This window comes from Carlito syrichta, unplaced genomic scaffold (assembly GCF_000164805.1).
Source record: "Carlito syrichta isolate Samal-C Ts95f unplaced genomic scaffold, Tarsius_syrichta-2.0.1 Scaffold314280, whole genome shotgun sequence".
Lineage (NCBI taxonomy): Eukaryota > Metazoa > Chordata > Mammalia > Primates > Tarsiidae > Carlito > Carlito syrichta.
The window spans coordinates 323112-339923 of NW_007258376.1; the positions used below are offsets into that span (position 1 = coordinate 323112).

The following is a 16812-nucleotide window of genomic DNA, read 5'->3' on the forward strand; positions in this document are numbered from 1 at the left end:
ACTGCCACTAATTTAGTCATGCTGTTAAGTTATATAAATAGTAAATCTGTTTTTTACTCTAGCATCACTTTGCATAATAAAAAAGCTAATTTAACTCTTATGGTAGTCAATTTGCATCTTCTTTTCTCTGTTAATTGCAGTTATTTAAACATGGTATGTTTAGACATATTTTTAAAGTGATATTTGACAAGAATTTGATCCTTCTTTGACCACTTCCGTTAGCAGACCAATGCAATGAGAGACCAAACCCTGACAAATACTGGGAGGGAGAGACTTTAAAATATTAGAGTTTTTTTGTTGCTTTTAAACAGAGAAAGATGGTATCAGATTTAAATTTGGAACAGATAAGTCAAGTGTCAGTTGCATATGGGAGGCAGGAAGATTAGCCTGGGGCCTACTAAAGGCTACAAAAGTGATACCGTGGGATCTGACAACTACCTTAACTAAGACTTAGTAGTGAAACTCAATAGAGGTAATGAATTATATAGGTGTTAAGGAGATACACTAAACTATGGGATTTGGTGATGGATGAGATAGAGGTGTGAGACAATCAAGGATAATTCCATACTTTCAGGATTGAAATATCTGGCAAACGCTATCAACATTATGTAAGATAGATAATATGGAGCAGGAACAGGTTAAAAGTGATGATAATTCGTTCACTATTATGCATGATGTGCCACAGTACATCTGCATAGAGATTTCTAGCTGACATTTGAATAAAATGGTTCATAAAGTTTGTGGGGGAGATGTAGACCTGAGGTTACTTGAAAGCTATCAGTGCAAAGATGGAAGTTGAATCTGTAAAGGCCCCTAAAATAGAGTAAGAGTTAAAGATATTGGAAATTGTAAAAGTCTATTATAACCTATTAGTCATGAGATCTTGTAATTTCATAACTTATAATAATAGAACAGTCCTACATTTGCCTGCAGTTAAACTATAATTCCTAGAAAGTGGCCATTTCTATCAGCCTTTATATTTTGAAACCACCTCTGTTCCTGTGACTAAGAATTACATAGTTCAGCTATATGAGTTATGTTTCAATAAAATAACTTTATGATTAAAATAACATTTTACAACATCCCAAACTAGTTCATATTAAATATCAAAAATTACCTGATATTTGATTCATAACAAATTTCCAAAGAAATCTATGTTAAAGAAAACAAGAATTCCCAGCTTGTTTGCAATGAGTACTGTGTTCTCATTCATTTATGGTATTGATTTATAATTAATATATTATTTGTCAAATATTTTTTAAATTACTATGTGTAAGATACTGTGCAAAATTTCTGTGAGATACAAATTTTAAAACATCTAAATAAATTTAAAATCCCATGTTCATGGATCAGAAGCATTTTTAAACATTATCAAGAAATTAATCTATAGGTCAACACAATCTGACCTTTTTTTTAGAAATTGAAAAGCTAAGTCTAAAATTTGTTAAAATTGCACTGGACCTAAGATAATCAAAGCAATAACAACAACAACAACAACAAAGTAGAAGGATTTCAAAATGTATTCCAAAGCAATGGTAATAAAGACAGTTTGGTACTGACCAAAGATAGAGACAGATATCAACAAAATAGAATTGGGACGTCTAGAAATAAGACATACATCTCTGGTCAATTGATATTTGATGAGTGTGTCAAGACTATTCAAGGGGCAAAGAACAGTCTTTTTTTCTCCAAATATGGCTTATTTATGGCTTTACAGGACAACTATTTCTGAGTACATTTCACTCTAGCCCTTGACCATTCCCACTTTGGTGCTCACATTTCACCCTGTACCATTCAATTATGTTGATATGACTATATAAAAATCAAATCTATATATCAAAAGTAAGAGAAAAGTAAATGATAACTGGAAACAATGTTTTCAACAAACACGACAATTATAAATGTATTCTTAATACAGAATGTGCTCTGGGAAACCCCCTTAGGTCCCCTCCCACTGTGGGAGCTTTTCTGCCCTCTCAATAAATCCTGCTTTAAAATATATATAAATAAAATGTGCTCTTACCAAATGATAGAAATATTAGTACACGATAATGAAAGAATAAAAAAGGATCTTGTGAGTTCTAAGAGAAAAGCTATCCTTAAGCTATCCTTATCCTCCTCTACAGTCTGTCTTTGCTTCTGTCCATGTCACTCACTGGGCCACGTTTAGTAGTTTGTGGAGTTGCACAGTTTAATGATTGCACAGAGACATGACATCATTAGGGAGCTCTATATTGCGTTTAAATTCTAAAGTTATTTAACATCAGAATCCATTTTTAAAATGTAAGCAATTGATAAAAGAAACATCAGTGGTTGCATTAATATAAATAGTCTGAAAAAAAAAAAACATAGAGGACCAAACTTCTGAATTCAAAACTAAATACCAAGCTACAGTAATTAAGACTGTGTGGTCCTGCTATAAAGATTATATATCAATTGTTTAGAATTAAAAGATCAATATAAACCCATACATTTTGGTTCGGTTAACTTTCAACTAAGATGCCAAGACAATTCAATGGGGAAAACAGACTTTCCGATAAAATATACACTTGTACCCCCAGAATATAAAATAAAATTTTTAAAAAGCAAATAAATAAAGGAAATAAAAGAACAATTGGACAGCCACATTAAAAAAATAAAGTTGGACCCCTACTTCACACCATATATAAAAATTAACTCAATATGAATCAAAGACCAAAATATAAGACTGAAACTTTTTCAAACTTAGAAAACAAGAGGTATAAATCTTCATGATCTTGAATTAAGTAATGGTTAGGTTACTTTGATATAATAGCAAAAACATGAGCAACAAAAGAAATAATAAAACTGAACTTCATCAAAATTAAAAATGTTTGTGCTTCAGACACCACAAAGAAAGTAAAAAACACATGACAGAGGAAAAATTACAAATTGAAGTATCTTATAAGGGACTATTCTTTATGTAAGGAACACTTACAACTGAACAATAAAAAGGTAAATAACCCAATTCAAAAGTGAACAAATGGTTTGAATAAACATTTCTCCAAAAAAGATATGCTCATGGCTAAAAATGGCCAATAATAAAAAGTTTGACATTATTAGTCATCAAGAAAATGCAAATCAAAAATCACTGTGATGATAGTGATCATCACATCCACAAAGATGGCTAGAATAAAAAAGTCAGACAATAACAAATTTTGGTGAGAATATAGAGAAATCAGAACCTTCATACACTGCCGGTAAAGATGTAAAAGGTACAGCCTCATTAGAAATAGTTTGCAGTTTCTCAAAAAGTTTAACATAGAGTTATCATATGACCAAGCAATCCCTCTCCCTAAGTACATACCCAGGAGAATAGCATAAAAATTTGCATAGCCAAAGAGTGAAACAAACAAACAAACAAATAAACAAAAGTTCAGCATCTGACGAATGGATAAACAAAATGCAGAATATCCATACAATATAATTTTATTGAGCCATAAAGAGAAATGAAGTACTAATCCATGTTGTAATATGAATGAACCCTAACAACATTATGCTAAGGCAAATAAGCCCAAAAGGTTACATATCGTACATGTATGAAATGTATACAATACTTATATGAAATGTCCAGAACAGGCACATTCCTAGAGACAGAATGCAGATTAGTAGATGGCAGAGGCTGGTGACGGAGAATAGAGAATTACTGCTAATGAATATAGTATGTCTTTTGGAAATGATGAAAATGTTCTGAATTTAGATAGCGATAATGACTGTACAAATTATTAACACAGACATATCTCAGATATATTGTGTGTTTGGCTCCAGACCCCTACAACAAAATGAACAATCCAATGAAATGAGTCACACATTTTTTTGATTCCCCAGTGCATATAAAAATTATGCTAAAACTGTATTGTAGTGTAATACCATATTTGCAACAGCATTATGTCTAAAACAACAATGTACATATTTTAGTTTAAAAATAGTTTATAGTTAAATTTTTGTTTAATCTAGCAATCATCTGAATCTTCAAGGAGTTGTAAACTTTTTTTTTAATGTGGGGTGCAATTCAGGTTAGGTACATACGTGGTCATCGTACAGGTAAAATGTGGGTGAGTTATAAACTTTTTGCTGGAGGAAAGTCTTGCCTCAGTGTTGATGCCTGCAGACTAATCAGTATGGTAGTTGCAAAAGGTTAGGGTGGCTGTGACAATTTCTTAATATAAGACAACAATAAATTATGCTGCATTGATTGACTCTTTCACAAAAGATTCCTCTGTAACATGAGATGCTGTTTGATAGCATTTTACCGATAGTTGAACTTTCAAAATTAGAGTCAATCTTTTCAAACACTGCCATTGCTTTATCAACTAAGTTTATGCAATATTCTAAATTCCTTGTTGTCATTTCAACAATGTTCACAGCATTTTCACCAGGAGTAGATTCCATTTTAAGAAACCATGTTCTTTGCTCATGAATAAGAAGCAATTTCTCATCAGTTCATATTTTATCCTGAGATAGTAGCAATTCAGTCACATCTTCAGGTTCCACTTCTTTTTTTTTTTTTGAGTTGGAGTCTCACTCTGTTGCCCAGACTGGAGGGCAGCTCCCGGCCACCTCAGCCTCCACCTGCTGGGCTCCGGCGATCCTTCCGCCTCAGCCTTCCAAGTAACTGGAATTACTGGCGTGCGCTACCACCCCGGCTAATTTTTTTTGATTTATTGTAGAGATGAGGTCTCACCAGGTTGCCCAGGTGGATCTCGCACCCGCGGGCTCAGGCAATCCACTCACCTCAGCCTCCCAAGGCGCGGGATTACAGGCTGAGCCACCGAGCCCGGCTAGGTTCCACTTCTAATTCTAGTTCTCTGCAGCTATTTCCTCCACTGAAGTCTTGAACTCCTCAAAGTCATCTGTGAAATTGGAATCAACATCTTCCAAACTCCTGATAATGTGAATATTTTGGCTTCCTTCCATGAATCATGAATGTTCTTAATGGCATCTAAAATGGTGAATCCTGTCAAAAAGATTTTAAATGTACTTTGTCCAGATCCATTAGAGGAATTACTATCTCTGACAGCTATAACCTTAAAAATGTATTTCTTAAATGATAAGTCTTGAGAGTTAAAATAATTCCTTGATTCATGGGATGAACAATGGATGCTGCATTAGCAGTCATGAAAACAACATTAATTTCCTTATACATTTCCATCAGGGCTCTTGGGTGACAAGACTCATTGTCAAAGAGCAGTAATATTTGGAAAGAAATATTTTTCTAAGCATTAGGTCTCAACAGCGGGCTTAAAATATTTAGTAATCAATGCTATAAATATATATGCTGTCATTCAGGCTTTGTTGTTCTGATTATAGAGTACAAGTGGAATTGATCTAGCATAATTCTTAAGCTCTCCAGGATTTTTAGAATGGTAAATAAGCATTAGTTTAGTTTAATCAGCTGCATTCGTCCCCAGTAAGAGTCAACCTCACCTTTGAAGCTTTGATGCCAAACATTGACTTCTCCTTTTTAGTTATGAAAGTTCTAGAGGGCATCTTCTTTCAAAAAAAAGCTGTTTCGTCCATACTGAAAATCTGTTGTTTAGTGTAGCCACCGTCATCAATTATCTTAGCTAAACCTTTTGGATAACTTGGTGCAGACTCTCCATCAACACTTGCTGCTTCACCTTGCAATTATATGTTATAGAGACGGCTTCTTTCCTTAAACCTCATGAATGAACCTCACTAACTTCAAACTTTTCTCCTGCAGCTTCCTCACAACTCTCAGCCTTCACAGAATTGAAGAGAGTTAGAGCCTTACTCTGGATTAGGCTTTGGCTTAAGGTAATGTTGTGGCTGCTCTGGTCTTCTATTCAGACCACTAAAATTTTCCCATGTCTCTAATAAGCTTGTTTTACTTTCTTATCATTAATGTATCTGCTAATGTGTGTAGTACTTTTAATTTTCTTCAAAAATTTTTCTTTTGCATTCACAACCTGGCATCTGTTTGTCATAAGGAACCTACTTTTCAGCCTATCTTGGATATTGATGTAGCTTCTTCACTAAGCTTAATCATTTCTAGCTTTTGATTTAAAGTGTGACTCTGTGTGTGAGTCCTTCTTTCACTTGAACACTTAGAGGCCATTGTAGGATTCTTAATTGACCTAATTTCAATATTGTTGTGTCTCGGGGAACAGAGAGATCTGAGGAGAGGGAGACATGAAAGAATGGCTAGTTGGCAAAGCATTCAAGACACACAAGACATTTATTGAATTAGTTTGCTGTCTTATATGGGAATGGTTCATGGCATCCCAAAATATTTACAATAGTAAGATCAAAGATGCCTGGTTACAGATAACCACAATAGATATAATAATAGTTTAAAAGTATGAAATATTAGGAGAATTACCAAAATGTGACACAGAGACATGAAATGAGCACCTCCTGCTGGAAAAATGGTGCTGACAGACTTGCTCGATGCAGGGTTGCCACAATTTTTCAATTTGTAAAAAAAAAAAAGGAATATCTGCGAAGCACTAAAGTGAAGCACAGTATAAAGAGCTATGCCTATATGCCTGTATAATAAAAGCTACAGAATTGTTCACGCTCAAAAATAAATTGTGCATCAATTTATTTTTACAATCAAACAGAGAAAGATATGTGATTAATAAACTTAAAAATTCAATGTCTCTATCAGTCAAAGAAATGTAAATCAAAACAAAAAGTTATTATTGCATTGGAAGACAGTTTTAAGAATAAAAATCATCAAAGCTGACAACACTCATGACCTCATATCCTGCTGTAAGAACTGTAAATTGATCCACTATTTTCTAGAAAATAATTTGGTTACAGTATATAGAAGGTTAAAATTATGATTCTATTTAACTCTGTCATCCTAGTTCCAGAAATATGTATTCCATAATTGGTAGACCATGTAGAATGAGGAACCTTATTATTTATTATGAACCCCCCTTTCCTTCTGAAGTAGGAAGAGAGAATGAGTCTCATCCTAACCTTGGTCCAATTTGGAGTCTATATTATTATCAGCAACATTTCTATTTTCTTACTTCTATGACTGTATTCCAGGTCCACTGGAAGGAAATGTTAGAAGTTCCATGTTTTGTTTTTATCTCATTCTTTGTAAATTTTCATTCTTATGTGTATTATTATGAATTTATATAAAATGCTATGAAAGCACTATGATATAGAAATATATATTATATATAAATCAATGCTAAATGTATATTGGAAGTATAAGCTCAAGAAATTGTATGAAAGGGGTATACGATCTAAAACTATTAGCGATCAGCTCAGTTTCCCACAACATGGTGCCATTCCTTTAGCCAGAACTGATCTCCTCTTCTACTTCTAGAACACGGTTTATGGCTCTCTCTGTGTTTCTGAGCTTGTCTCACATCACTCTATTTGTTATAAATGATAGGATAGCTGTTACTTTTCCTGTTTTCAAAGATGCATCTTGCATTCTTTACCACCAAGCCTTAACCATCACCAAAGTGTAAGGTTTTTTTGTTTTTTTTTTTGAGTTGGAGTCCCACTCTGTCGCCCAGACTGGAGTGCAGTGGCCGCTCCCGGCCACCACAGCCTCGACCTGCTGGGCTCCGGCGATCCTTCCGCCTCAGCCTTCCAAGTAGCCGGAATTACAGGCATGCGCTACCACACCCGGCTGATTTTTTGATTTATTGTAGAGATGAGGTCTTGCTGCCCAGGCGGGTCTCGAACCCGTGGGCTCAGGCAATCCACTCACCTCAGCCTCCCAAAGGCGTGGAATTACAGGCTAAGCCACCAAGCCCGGCTAAGTGTAAGCTTCTTAAAAGAAGAATCTACTTACCCGGTCTTACAACTTAGCCTGGCATGATATTTACATTTTATATATTTACAATATACATATGAATCTATACTGGTGCATCTTTGCATTCATATCCAACCCCACCACCACCCACACAGAAAGGTCTTCCATCATAACTTGTGCATACCAGGTCCCAGATAAATGTTTTCTGAATTAATAAACAATCACAGAGATTGCTATTGGGAGACAGTAGAGTGGGATAGAAAGCACAGGCAAATATCCTGGCTCTGCCACTTACAGATTGGGTAACCCTAGGCCTTAGATGCTTCCATTGTGAAATAAGAGTTAGCAAGGAGTGTTGTAACTATGAAACCAGTTAGCACATGGAAAACATTTTGACCATAACAAGCTCTGCATAAATATCAGTATTATTAAGATTTTTCTGAGACTTAAACAGTTATATCCATACACACTGAGTGAATGAGTGACTAAATTTGCTCTACCAGTCATATTGATACGAAAAACTCATTGTAACTGTCTTTCTAGTTCTCTTGTATTCATTATCTCCCATTTATGGAAAACATTCTAAATTATAACACTACACAGTTGGATTGATTAGTTGTATACTTTTCCTTGTCTTGTGGATTAATCTCAAGAGGAGTAGCCATTTTTTAAAATTTAAGTGGCATCATTGTTGCTAATGTTCTTGCTGAGTGTGTTGAGATGAGCTCCTCTATAGCCCACTCCCCTAAAAAATGTGTCATGAATTTGTTGGTTGAAGCTCTTCTTTTAAATTTTCAGTAGTCACCCCTTTTTTTGCAGAATTGTATACACACATATAGTTACTGATAAGTGTTGTTGAACTAATACTAGGTGATTCTCTGTACAGATAATAACATTAAATGAGAAATATTACCTAGTTAAAAAGATGATTTCAGTAGCACCATTTAATGCAGACAACATAAAAAATATCAAAAAATGTAAATAGAGAAATTACCATTTAGTGTGCACTTCTTTTTCTTGTCAATGGGCAAACATTAGGAACCTCTCTAGTACAGTGTACAGTGTAGTACAATATCACCTTGAATTTTCTATATTCCTCCAAGAGGTATAACACTGAATTTCCCAAAGTATCATGCCACTTCAGTATGAGTATGTGAGACAGTGGAGTGAAAAGAGGGGATAGATTAGATAATTTATTCCATTTTTATAAACATTTGAGAGTTTTCATTTGCCATTTGGGGCTTCAATCTGTTGGAAAGGACTGGTTATCTGTTACATTAATAAATCACATTGCATTGATACAGAGCTTAAGGCTTAAAAAAATTAACTCTTGCAGATGACATGATGTAGAAAATCCCAAAGAATCAATAACAGCAACAAACCCCTAGATCTAATAAGTGATTATAACAAGGTTGCAGGATTCAAGTTGATATACAAAAATCAATTGCTTCCCTATATATCAGCAATAAACAACTGGAATTTGGAATTAAAAACATATTTATAATAGCACTAAAATATGAAATATTTAGGAATGTCTAAAAACATTTTCAGGATTTATATGATGAAAAGTATGAAACCCTAATAAAACAAATCAAAGAAAGATCTAAATAAATGAAGAACTATTCCATAATAAAAGAAAGGAAGACTCAATATTGTTAAGATATCAGAGAAGATGTGCATTCAGACACCTCACCAAAGCACATATACAGATTGCAATACATATCTGAAAAGAGACTCAACATTATATGTCATTAGCTAATTGCAAATTAAAAAAACAATGAGATGTGATGACACACCCATTAGAATGGCCCAAATCCAAAACACTGGCAACATTAATGCTGGTAAGGTTGGAAAACATTAAGATCGCATACATTGCTGGTAAGAATGCAACAACTCCAGCTGCTTTGGAAGAGTTTGGCAGTTTTATACAAAGCTAAACTTAGTCTTGCCATATGATCCAGCAATCATGCTCATATCCTGCTGTAAGAACTGTAATTTGAGTTAAAACCTGTGTTCAACAGAAACCTGCACGTGTATGTTTATAGCTTTATTCATAATTTTCAAATATTGGAAGCAAGCAAGACACATCCTTCCATCACTGAATGGATAAACAAACTGTGGTATATCCATTCAGTGACATATTATCCAGCAATAAGAAAGAGTGAGCTATCAAGCCACAAAAAGGCATGTAGGAGACTTCGATGCACATTGAAGTGAAAGAATTTAGTCTAAGAAGGCTAAATACTGTAACTATAAGGCATAATCACAATGATATGAAATACTAAAAAAAGGCAAAACTACAGAGATATAAACAGATCAAATGTTGCCAGGGCTTCAGGAAAAGGAAGGGAAGGATGAATCAGTGGAGCACAGGGGATTTTTAAGGCAGCTAAACTATCTTTTACGATATCATAATCATGGATACATGATGTTATACATTCATCAAAGCCCATAAAAATGTACTATACAAAGAGAAAACTCTAATGTTAACTATAAACTTTAATAATTATGGGTTAATATTGGCTCATCAATCATATCAAATGCACTCTCCTAATGCAATATGATAATATTTGGGGAAACTGTACAGAGATAAATGGGGTATATGGGAATTCTCTACTTTCTGTTCAAATTTTCCATAAGCCTAAAACTACTCTGAAATAAAAATTGATTAATTTGAAAAACTTTGTCACAAATAAAAAAAGTTAACTCACCAAATTATACATTACACTGGCATCAAATATATACACACATACACATATATGCATTTATACACATTTAAGTAACGTAACTATGCATCTCTTTTCATCATAAATCTTTTTTTTTCCCATACAGTATCTCGCTGTGTCACCCAGGCTGGAGTGCAGTGGCACAATTATGGCTCACCACAGCCGCAACCTCTTGGGCTCGGGCAATCTTTCTGCCTCTGCCTCTCAAATAATTGGAACTACAGGCTCATGCCACCACACCCAGCTAATTTCTGTGGTTTTTGTAGTGGTCTCACTATGTTGCTCAGGTTGGTCTCGAACTCCTGGGCTATTCTGCCACCTTGGCCTCCCAAAGTGCTGTTGTTTTAGGCATGAGTCACTACACCCAGCCACACTGTAAATATTAAATGTTGTACTCTGTTCTTTTCCCTCTCCTAATGTCATGCTTCCACAGGGACAAGCATGATAAATGGGAGGTGGGGAAATGAAGGCGGTGATGCTGAATTATGCTTATGAGAAATTTGGTAGTGACAGGAAATAGGACTGAAATGGACAGTAGTCTTAAGGTTTAGGAAAGAATTATTTTTAAACAATATAATGATGCCAACTATAATAATACACAGCTAGTAGCTCATTAAACTTTATTTCACTTTTTGTCAAGCAATATAAATACTTGACTATAAACTGCATACAAAAAGCATATTTCAGATTTTCCCAATGCATGAAAATGTGAGAAAAACAAAATAAGCACATACCAATAATATATCGATGCTGACCATTAGAATTTTCTCATATTGCTTGCCATCTTTACCTTCAATCTCACAATCAGATGATGCTACTGGCAATAGAACAAGGATCAGGGGAGGAATTCCAAAGATATACCTAAAAGAAACTAAATTCAACAGTAAATAAGAATGAGCTAAATGTATTGCATATTACATTTTATTGTTGGGTTTCAGTGGCCTTGACTACTTATTTCTAATAACTTTAAAAATACATCTTGGTTTGAAGACAGTGCAGAAAGAGCCCTGAAGGTTGAAATTAAGTTACAACTGAAGTGGGACAGCATTTTGAAGTGTAGGCTCCTCTTACTTTTTATTTTGAAATTACTCTTTGGGAAAGTGCAAAACCAGTATGATAAAATCGGAGATTCTTTGCTTTTGAAAAATATTTTCAGGATATAATGACAGTTTATTCAATGTGAATTTATGCTGCACATCCCCATGAGAAAGGCATCCACAGGTAAAGAGGTACATTGCAGTTAAAAGAGTTACACATTATTGAAATTTTATGAGATAGGGTGGGTAATTATATAACTTGACGGTAGTAATAATTGACGGTAGCATGTGTCCAGTTACTTCCAGGAAGCAGTACTGAGGGAGGTTAATCTCTATGGTATTGCACCATGGCTATGTTCTTTCTTCTTCATGATAAACCTCAAAGGATATAATGTTTCCAAAACTCTTACATTAAGTCTACATTTGTATTTTTGGACTCCTCTTTTCATCCTTTTATTATCTTCTGTTTCTAAGCACCCAGAGACCCATATCATTTTCAAACATAGTCTGTCCAGCTTCTTTCTATGTTAGAAAAACCCAATAAATAAATTAACACACTAGTAACCAATGATTTATATGTGTTTGATAACCTTTTCCAATTAAGGACAACTGTCTAGTCAAAAGGAATGAAATAATGAATGATATCATTTAGTGTAGTAAAGATGAAAAGCCAATGAATCCCAGAAACATTAAAATTTGGTTATAAGCCTGCCATAGTGTCTTGTTTGCATCCTCTTGTAAACTCTGAGTTTTTGTATATTACAACTAGTTTCTCAGTTTTGAAACATAATTTGCCTTGCCTGTAAATAGTGTTTGCTGTTGCTATTGTTGTTGTTGAATAATTAGCCTCAGATAGATTAGAGTAGGCGTGTCCAACTCGCAGCCTGCAGGCTACTTGTAGTTCAAGACAGCTAATTATGTGGCCCCACAAAATCTTTTGGCATCATGTGTTTTTTTAGCATTTATCTTTTTCGTGACCCCATGCAGTGTTCCATTTTTGAAGTTCACAATCACACCTTATTTGTGACATCGCCTTTTGGCAGCACATACATTTGTGAGCAGCTGTTTTCAATTATGAAGCACATGATGAGCAAAATTCAAACAAACATTTCTGACAAACACCTTAAGAACTCACTAAGAATTGTGACCACTTCTATGGATCCAGACATTGATAGATTTAGTTTTACAAAAACAAGGTCAAATTTCCCATTAGTTTTATATTGTTTCCATTTTTCTAAACTTAATGATAAGAATGCAAAAAAGGAAGTCTTATTATATATATTCACTAACTATATTATGTCATTTATGTGCAGTCCAACACAATTCTTCTTTACTTGATGCAGCCCAGAGAGGCCAAAAGACTAGACACTTTTGGACTAGGGCAATGCAAAGCATAGAGAGTCTGAAATATGGAGACCAGAGATGTTTGTCTTGCCATGACAGTGGGTCATATGACTGAGTGAATGACAAAGCCTCTTTTAAGCTTCATTTACCTGATTTCTAAAATAAAGACTTCAGACTAAATGGTTTCTCTTTCCTCTATAAGGCAACTTAATTCTAAGAATCTACCTTCTAAGAATCAAATGCAGACTCTTTAGATTTGAAATTGCCTCAGGGACAATGCTGCAAACACACCCAGGGCTGAATCTACCTTTCATAGGTTCTCTCATTAATGATGTATAGTTTGGTCTGTAACTGAAGTCCTTTCTCCTACACCACATTGAGAGCAACATACTGAGACTGTCTGGTTTGAGAATGATTCTGACATTGCTGTCACACCACCCTTTCCCTCCCCATCATGAACTTTTCATTAGGTTACAGAAAAGATAAACCATAGGGAATAATGCAAGGCAAGTGTGGGCTTGTGGGATTGTCTTTAGATCTCCTGAAGGGATTGAAACTGGAGAATTTGTTTTCAATGGGGAATTTGGTCGAACCAGAATGATGGTTTCTAAAAATTCTTTTTGGTTTTTAATTTATGCCAAATAATACATTCAATCCTCAGCTGCTTAAGTTATGGGGGTCAAAGTGAACATAAATAAATTGTTTTCTATAGTCCATCAAATCCAGTCTTTTATCAATTTTTAAAACCAATATTTACTGAATATCCATTACACAGACCTATTTCCACGGGGAATTTGATGTCATAACCACTTCATGAGGTAAGTATTATAAGTTATTCCCATTTACAGATGGAGAGTCTGGAGCACAAATAAAAAATTTCCTATATATAATAATCTAGTAAGAGTCCAGGACCAAATCCAAGTTTGTTCAGTTGAAAAGTCTAAAACTCAGCTTTTAGTTACTGAACTACACTGCTTCCTATAAAAAGAATTGTGTATGTGTAGTCAAAGGGAATATACTAAAAAAATCTTCCTCTGCATGAACCTTACTAAGGCACTTCCTGCCCAAACTGTGAAACTGCAAAATATGCTCTTATTTCAGGACAAAAAAAAAAAAAAAAAAAAGACACTAAGTATTTGCTCTTATTACAGTAGGTTATGTATCTGGGATAAAACCAGAAAAAAAATTTCACACGAGTATGAATATGACTTGCAAGTTGGTCCCATTCAATAGCCTTTTCCATTTTTGTTTAAGATATTTAAACACTAATGCAGTGTAGTTTGTAATTCTTCTTCACATCTGTTCAGGCTTTCTAATCTTTCTCAGTTCTCTGTTTTTATAACCAGTCTACTATTTTGGTCCTCAAATATGATGGAATTATCAAAACCAGATAGCATATTTGGAGACCACATAGTATAGGTCCTCAACTACTTCAACTCCCAAAATTGCAAATACAAAGGATAAAGATAAATTCTAAGTGAGCTCCTCATGGAGTTCAAGCTTCTAGTGAAATCTCTTGAAACAAAACGCAGAAAGCCATTCATTGTCATCATTATTAAAATGTTAATATTTTGTCCTCTAATAAAAACATATACTGCATGATTAATATCGATGTACTTCCGGATATAAAAACTCTTTGTTAAAAAATGCACCACCTAGCTTCCTTTTCTCTGCTTACCATTCTACTTCAGAGAAGAGGTGATGCAAGGATTAGAACCAAGGGTGGTCCAGAAAGAGGTAATAGGCATTGCAATGAAAACAGGGATGTGCACAATTTCTAATTTCATATTAAACTCCTGGAGGACACTCCTTACAAATCTTCTTCCATAATTATCTTAGATGTTCGCCCTCTCCCCTACCCTTATTTTGTTACTGAGCTGGTACTTCTTGGTTATGTCAATTCTTGATTCTTTAATACCTATGAGAGGGCAAAGGACTCTTGATCTAACAGAGTAGCCAGGAAAGGGCACAGACCATCCAGTGGAAGAGTCCTCTGCTTCCTATTCCAGCACCCTCCCCCGCCCATCCTCTTGTGCTTGAGGAAGCACTTACTGTAAAACATTCCAGTTTCCCTAAGCAGATCCTCTCCCCCTCACATCCTTTTCGCCTCTTTTTTCTACCAGTTATTTTTTTGGACTCTTTACATTGATCATACGCGACTGCCAATGGAATCTAACCCGCCTTAATTCTGCCCTTGTCCATTTAAAATCCGTATTCCGCAAAATAAAATATATTAGACTTCAACAAGGGTCTAAAATTTATAGTCATGTCTACTTAATCCTCCTTCCATCAAGGAGCGCACATGTATGAAAAAACAGAAGCGGATCTTTCCCATTGCCAAACCAGGACTTGGGTTCCCAGCAAAGGGCGCAAGGTACAGCCCCAGACGGAAACTCCCAGCCTTACTCAGGGGGAAAAACGGGGTTTTCCGGAGACCTATCCCCTTAGGGTTTAAAAGCGCGTCCCGTGGGAGCTTCGCTTTCACTTCTCTAGGGAGTTCGGAGCTACGAGAGCGCAGCTGACTCGCCGAACTTGGGCCCCCAGCGTGAGTAACTTGGCGCGGCCAGGAGCACGGGCAAGGCGGGTTGGGCTCCGGGGTCGGCAGAAGGCAGAGTTGGCTGAGGACAGACAGACAGACAGAAAAGCTTTGGCTACCTCTGAGACCCAGCTGTGGGCTGCCGCCGCTGAGCGGCGCGGAGGCTGTAGCGCTTGATCTCGGGACAGAAAGCAGGCGTCGGGGACTGCTTCTCGCAGCCTGCCGGGCGCACAGCCCCAGGTGCAAGTGGCTGTGGGCCAGGGCACTCAGGCGCGGCTGGCGGCCGCCCGTGGGAGAGCCCGTGCAGGTCCAAAGTGCAAGGCTGGGCTATTCCCGGACGTGCCTCGGCGCGGGGACCCGCAGCGCGTCCCGGACTGCCCCGGCGCGGTGGCGCGCGAACTTGCGCGCCGGGGAGAGGAGCGCTTACCATGGAACATGGTCTGCGGGAGGCGGGCGTGGTCATGATGACCGCAGCTGTAGCAGGAGCAAGCTTTCACCGCCCATAGTCACTGCCAGGACCCTGGTCTTCCGCGGAGTGGCCGAGAGTCCGTGCCCGGCGGGCGATCTCTGAAGCCTGTTCCTCTCACCCACGTCGTGCCTGCTGTTTCATCCATCCCAGGGGGGGCGGCACACACCAAGGCCCGGCTCTGCGCTCTGCCTTTTCCATAACTTCCGTAGGATCCGCCGGCAGTATACTTTCAGTTTCTACTTTGCGCTTGGTCTGCAGGTTCAATCTTTGGGATTATCATCCGGGCGCCGTCGTGACCCCCCTCTCCTGGGCACCTGCTTCCCGTACACCTGGACCAGGACCAGAGGAGGGCGCGAATTTCCAAAGCACCGCAGGAGAAACTCGCTGACTTTCTGAATCAGAGCGATTCGAGGTCAAAGATTCCAGATGACCTCTAAACGCCTTGGTAATGCTGGGCGACTGGGAGTTAGAATCATCAGTTGCTAATATGTCCACGGAAACACAAGCAGGACACGAGCTGGACTATAGCAGGAGGAGGACACCGACGAGGTGTTGCAGCTCCAGCCGCGAATGTGGTGGACGATGCCAAGTCGTCTTTTTAAAAAAGGAAGTGAAGAATGATTAAGAGGGTCACGCCCTCTACCTTCCAACCTCTCTAATCAGTCTCTTTATGCTCTATTTTATGTGCATGCACCTGCTGAGGTGGGACCTCAAGGAAAAATAATCCTGTGGGTCCACCTAATCTGGTAAGTGGTATCTTTGGAAAATCAAACCCCAAATTACGTGGCGGACGTGGAAACTGACTATAATAGTTAATAACTATGACTTCCGGGTGCATATTTAACGGGACTGGCCAATAAATCAAACTGTCCATCTTGACTGTGTATCACTGAGGTGTTCATTTCTTCCTGAATCTGAATTATCTAGGTCTTTCCTGC

At 37.0% G+C, this 16812-nt stretch overlaps 1 protein-coding gene across 4 annotated transcripts in view; it reads right to left on the bottom strand.

Annotated features, from left to right (window-relative positions):
* The window catches only part of IL7 (interleukin 7), a 59620-nt gene extending 43172 nt beyond the window's left edge, over positions 1 to 16448 (bottom strand). For 2 of the 4 annotated variants that reach the window (XM_008071287.1, XM_008071286.1), the window contains exons 1-2: positions 15833 to 16374; positions 11223 to 11359 (exon numbers count right to left, since the gene is read on the bottom strand). In XM_008071287.1, the coding sequence (XP_008069478.1) occupies positions 11223 to 11359; positions 15833 to 15842 (147 nt within the window). In that variant the 5' untranslated portion in view covers positions 15843 to 16374. Of the gene's footprint in view, positions 1 to 11222; positions 11360 to 15832 lie in introns of all 4 variants that reach the window. The other 2 variants (XM_008071284.1, XM_008071285.1) reach the window with 2 other exon arrangements.
* Between the last annotated feature and the right edge of the window lie 364 nt (positions 16449 to 16812).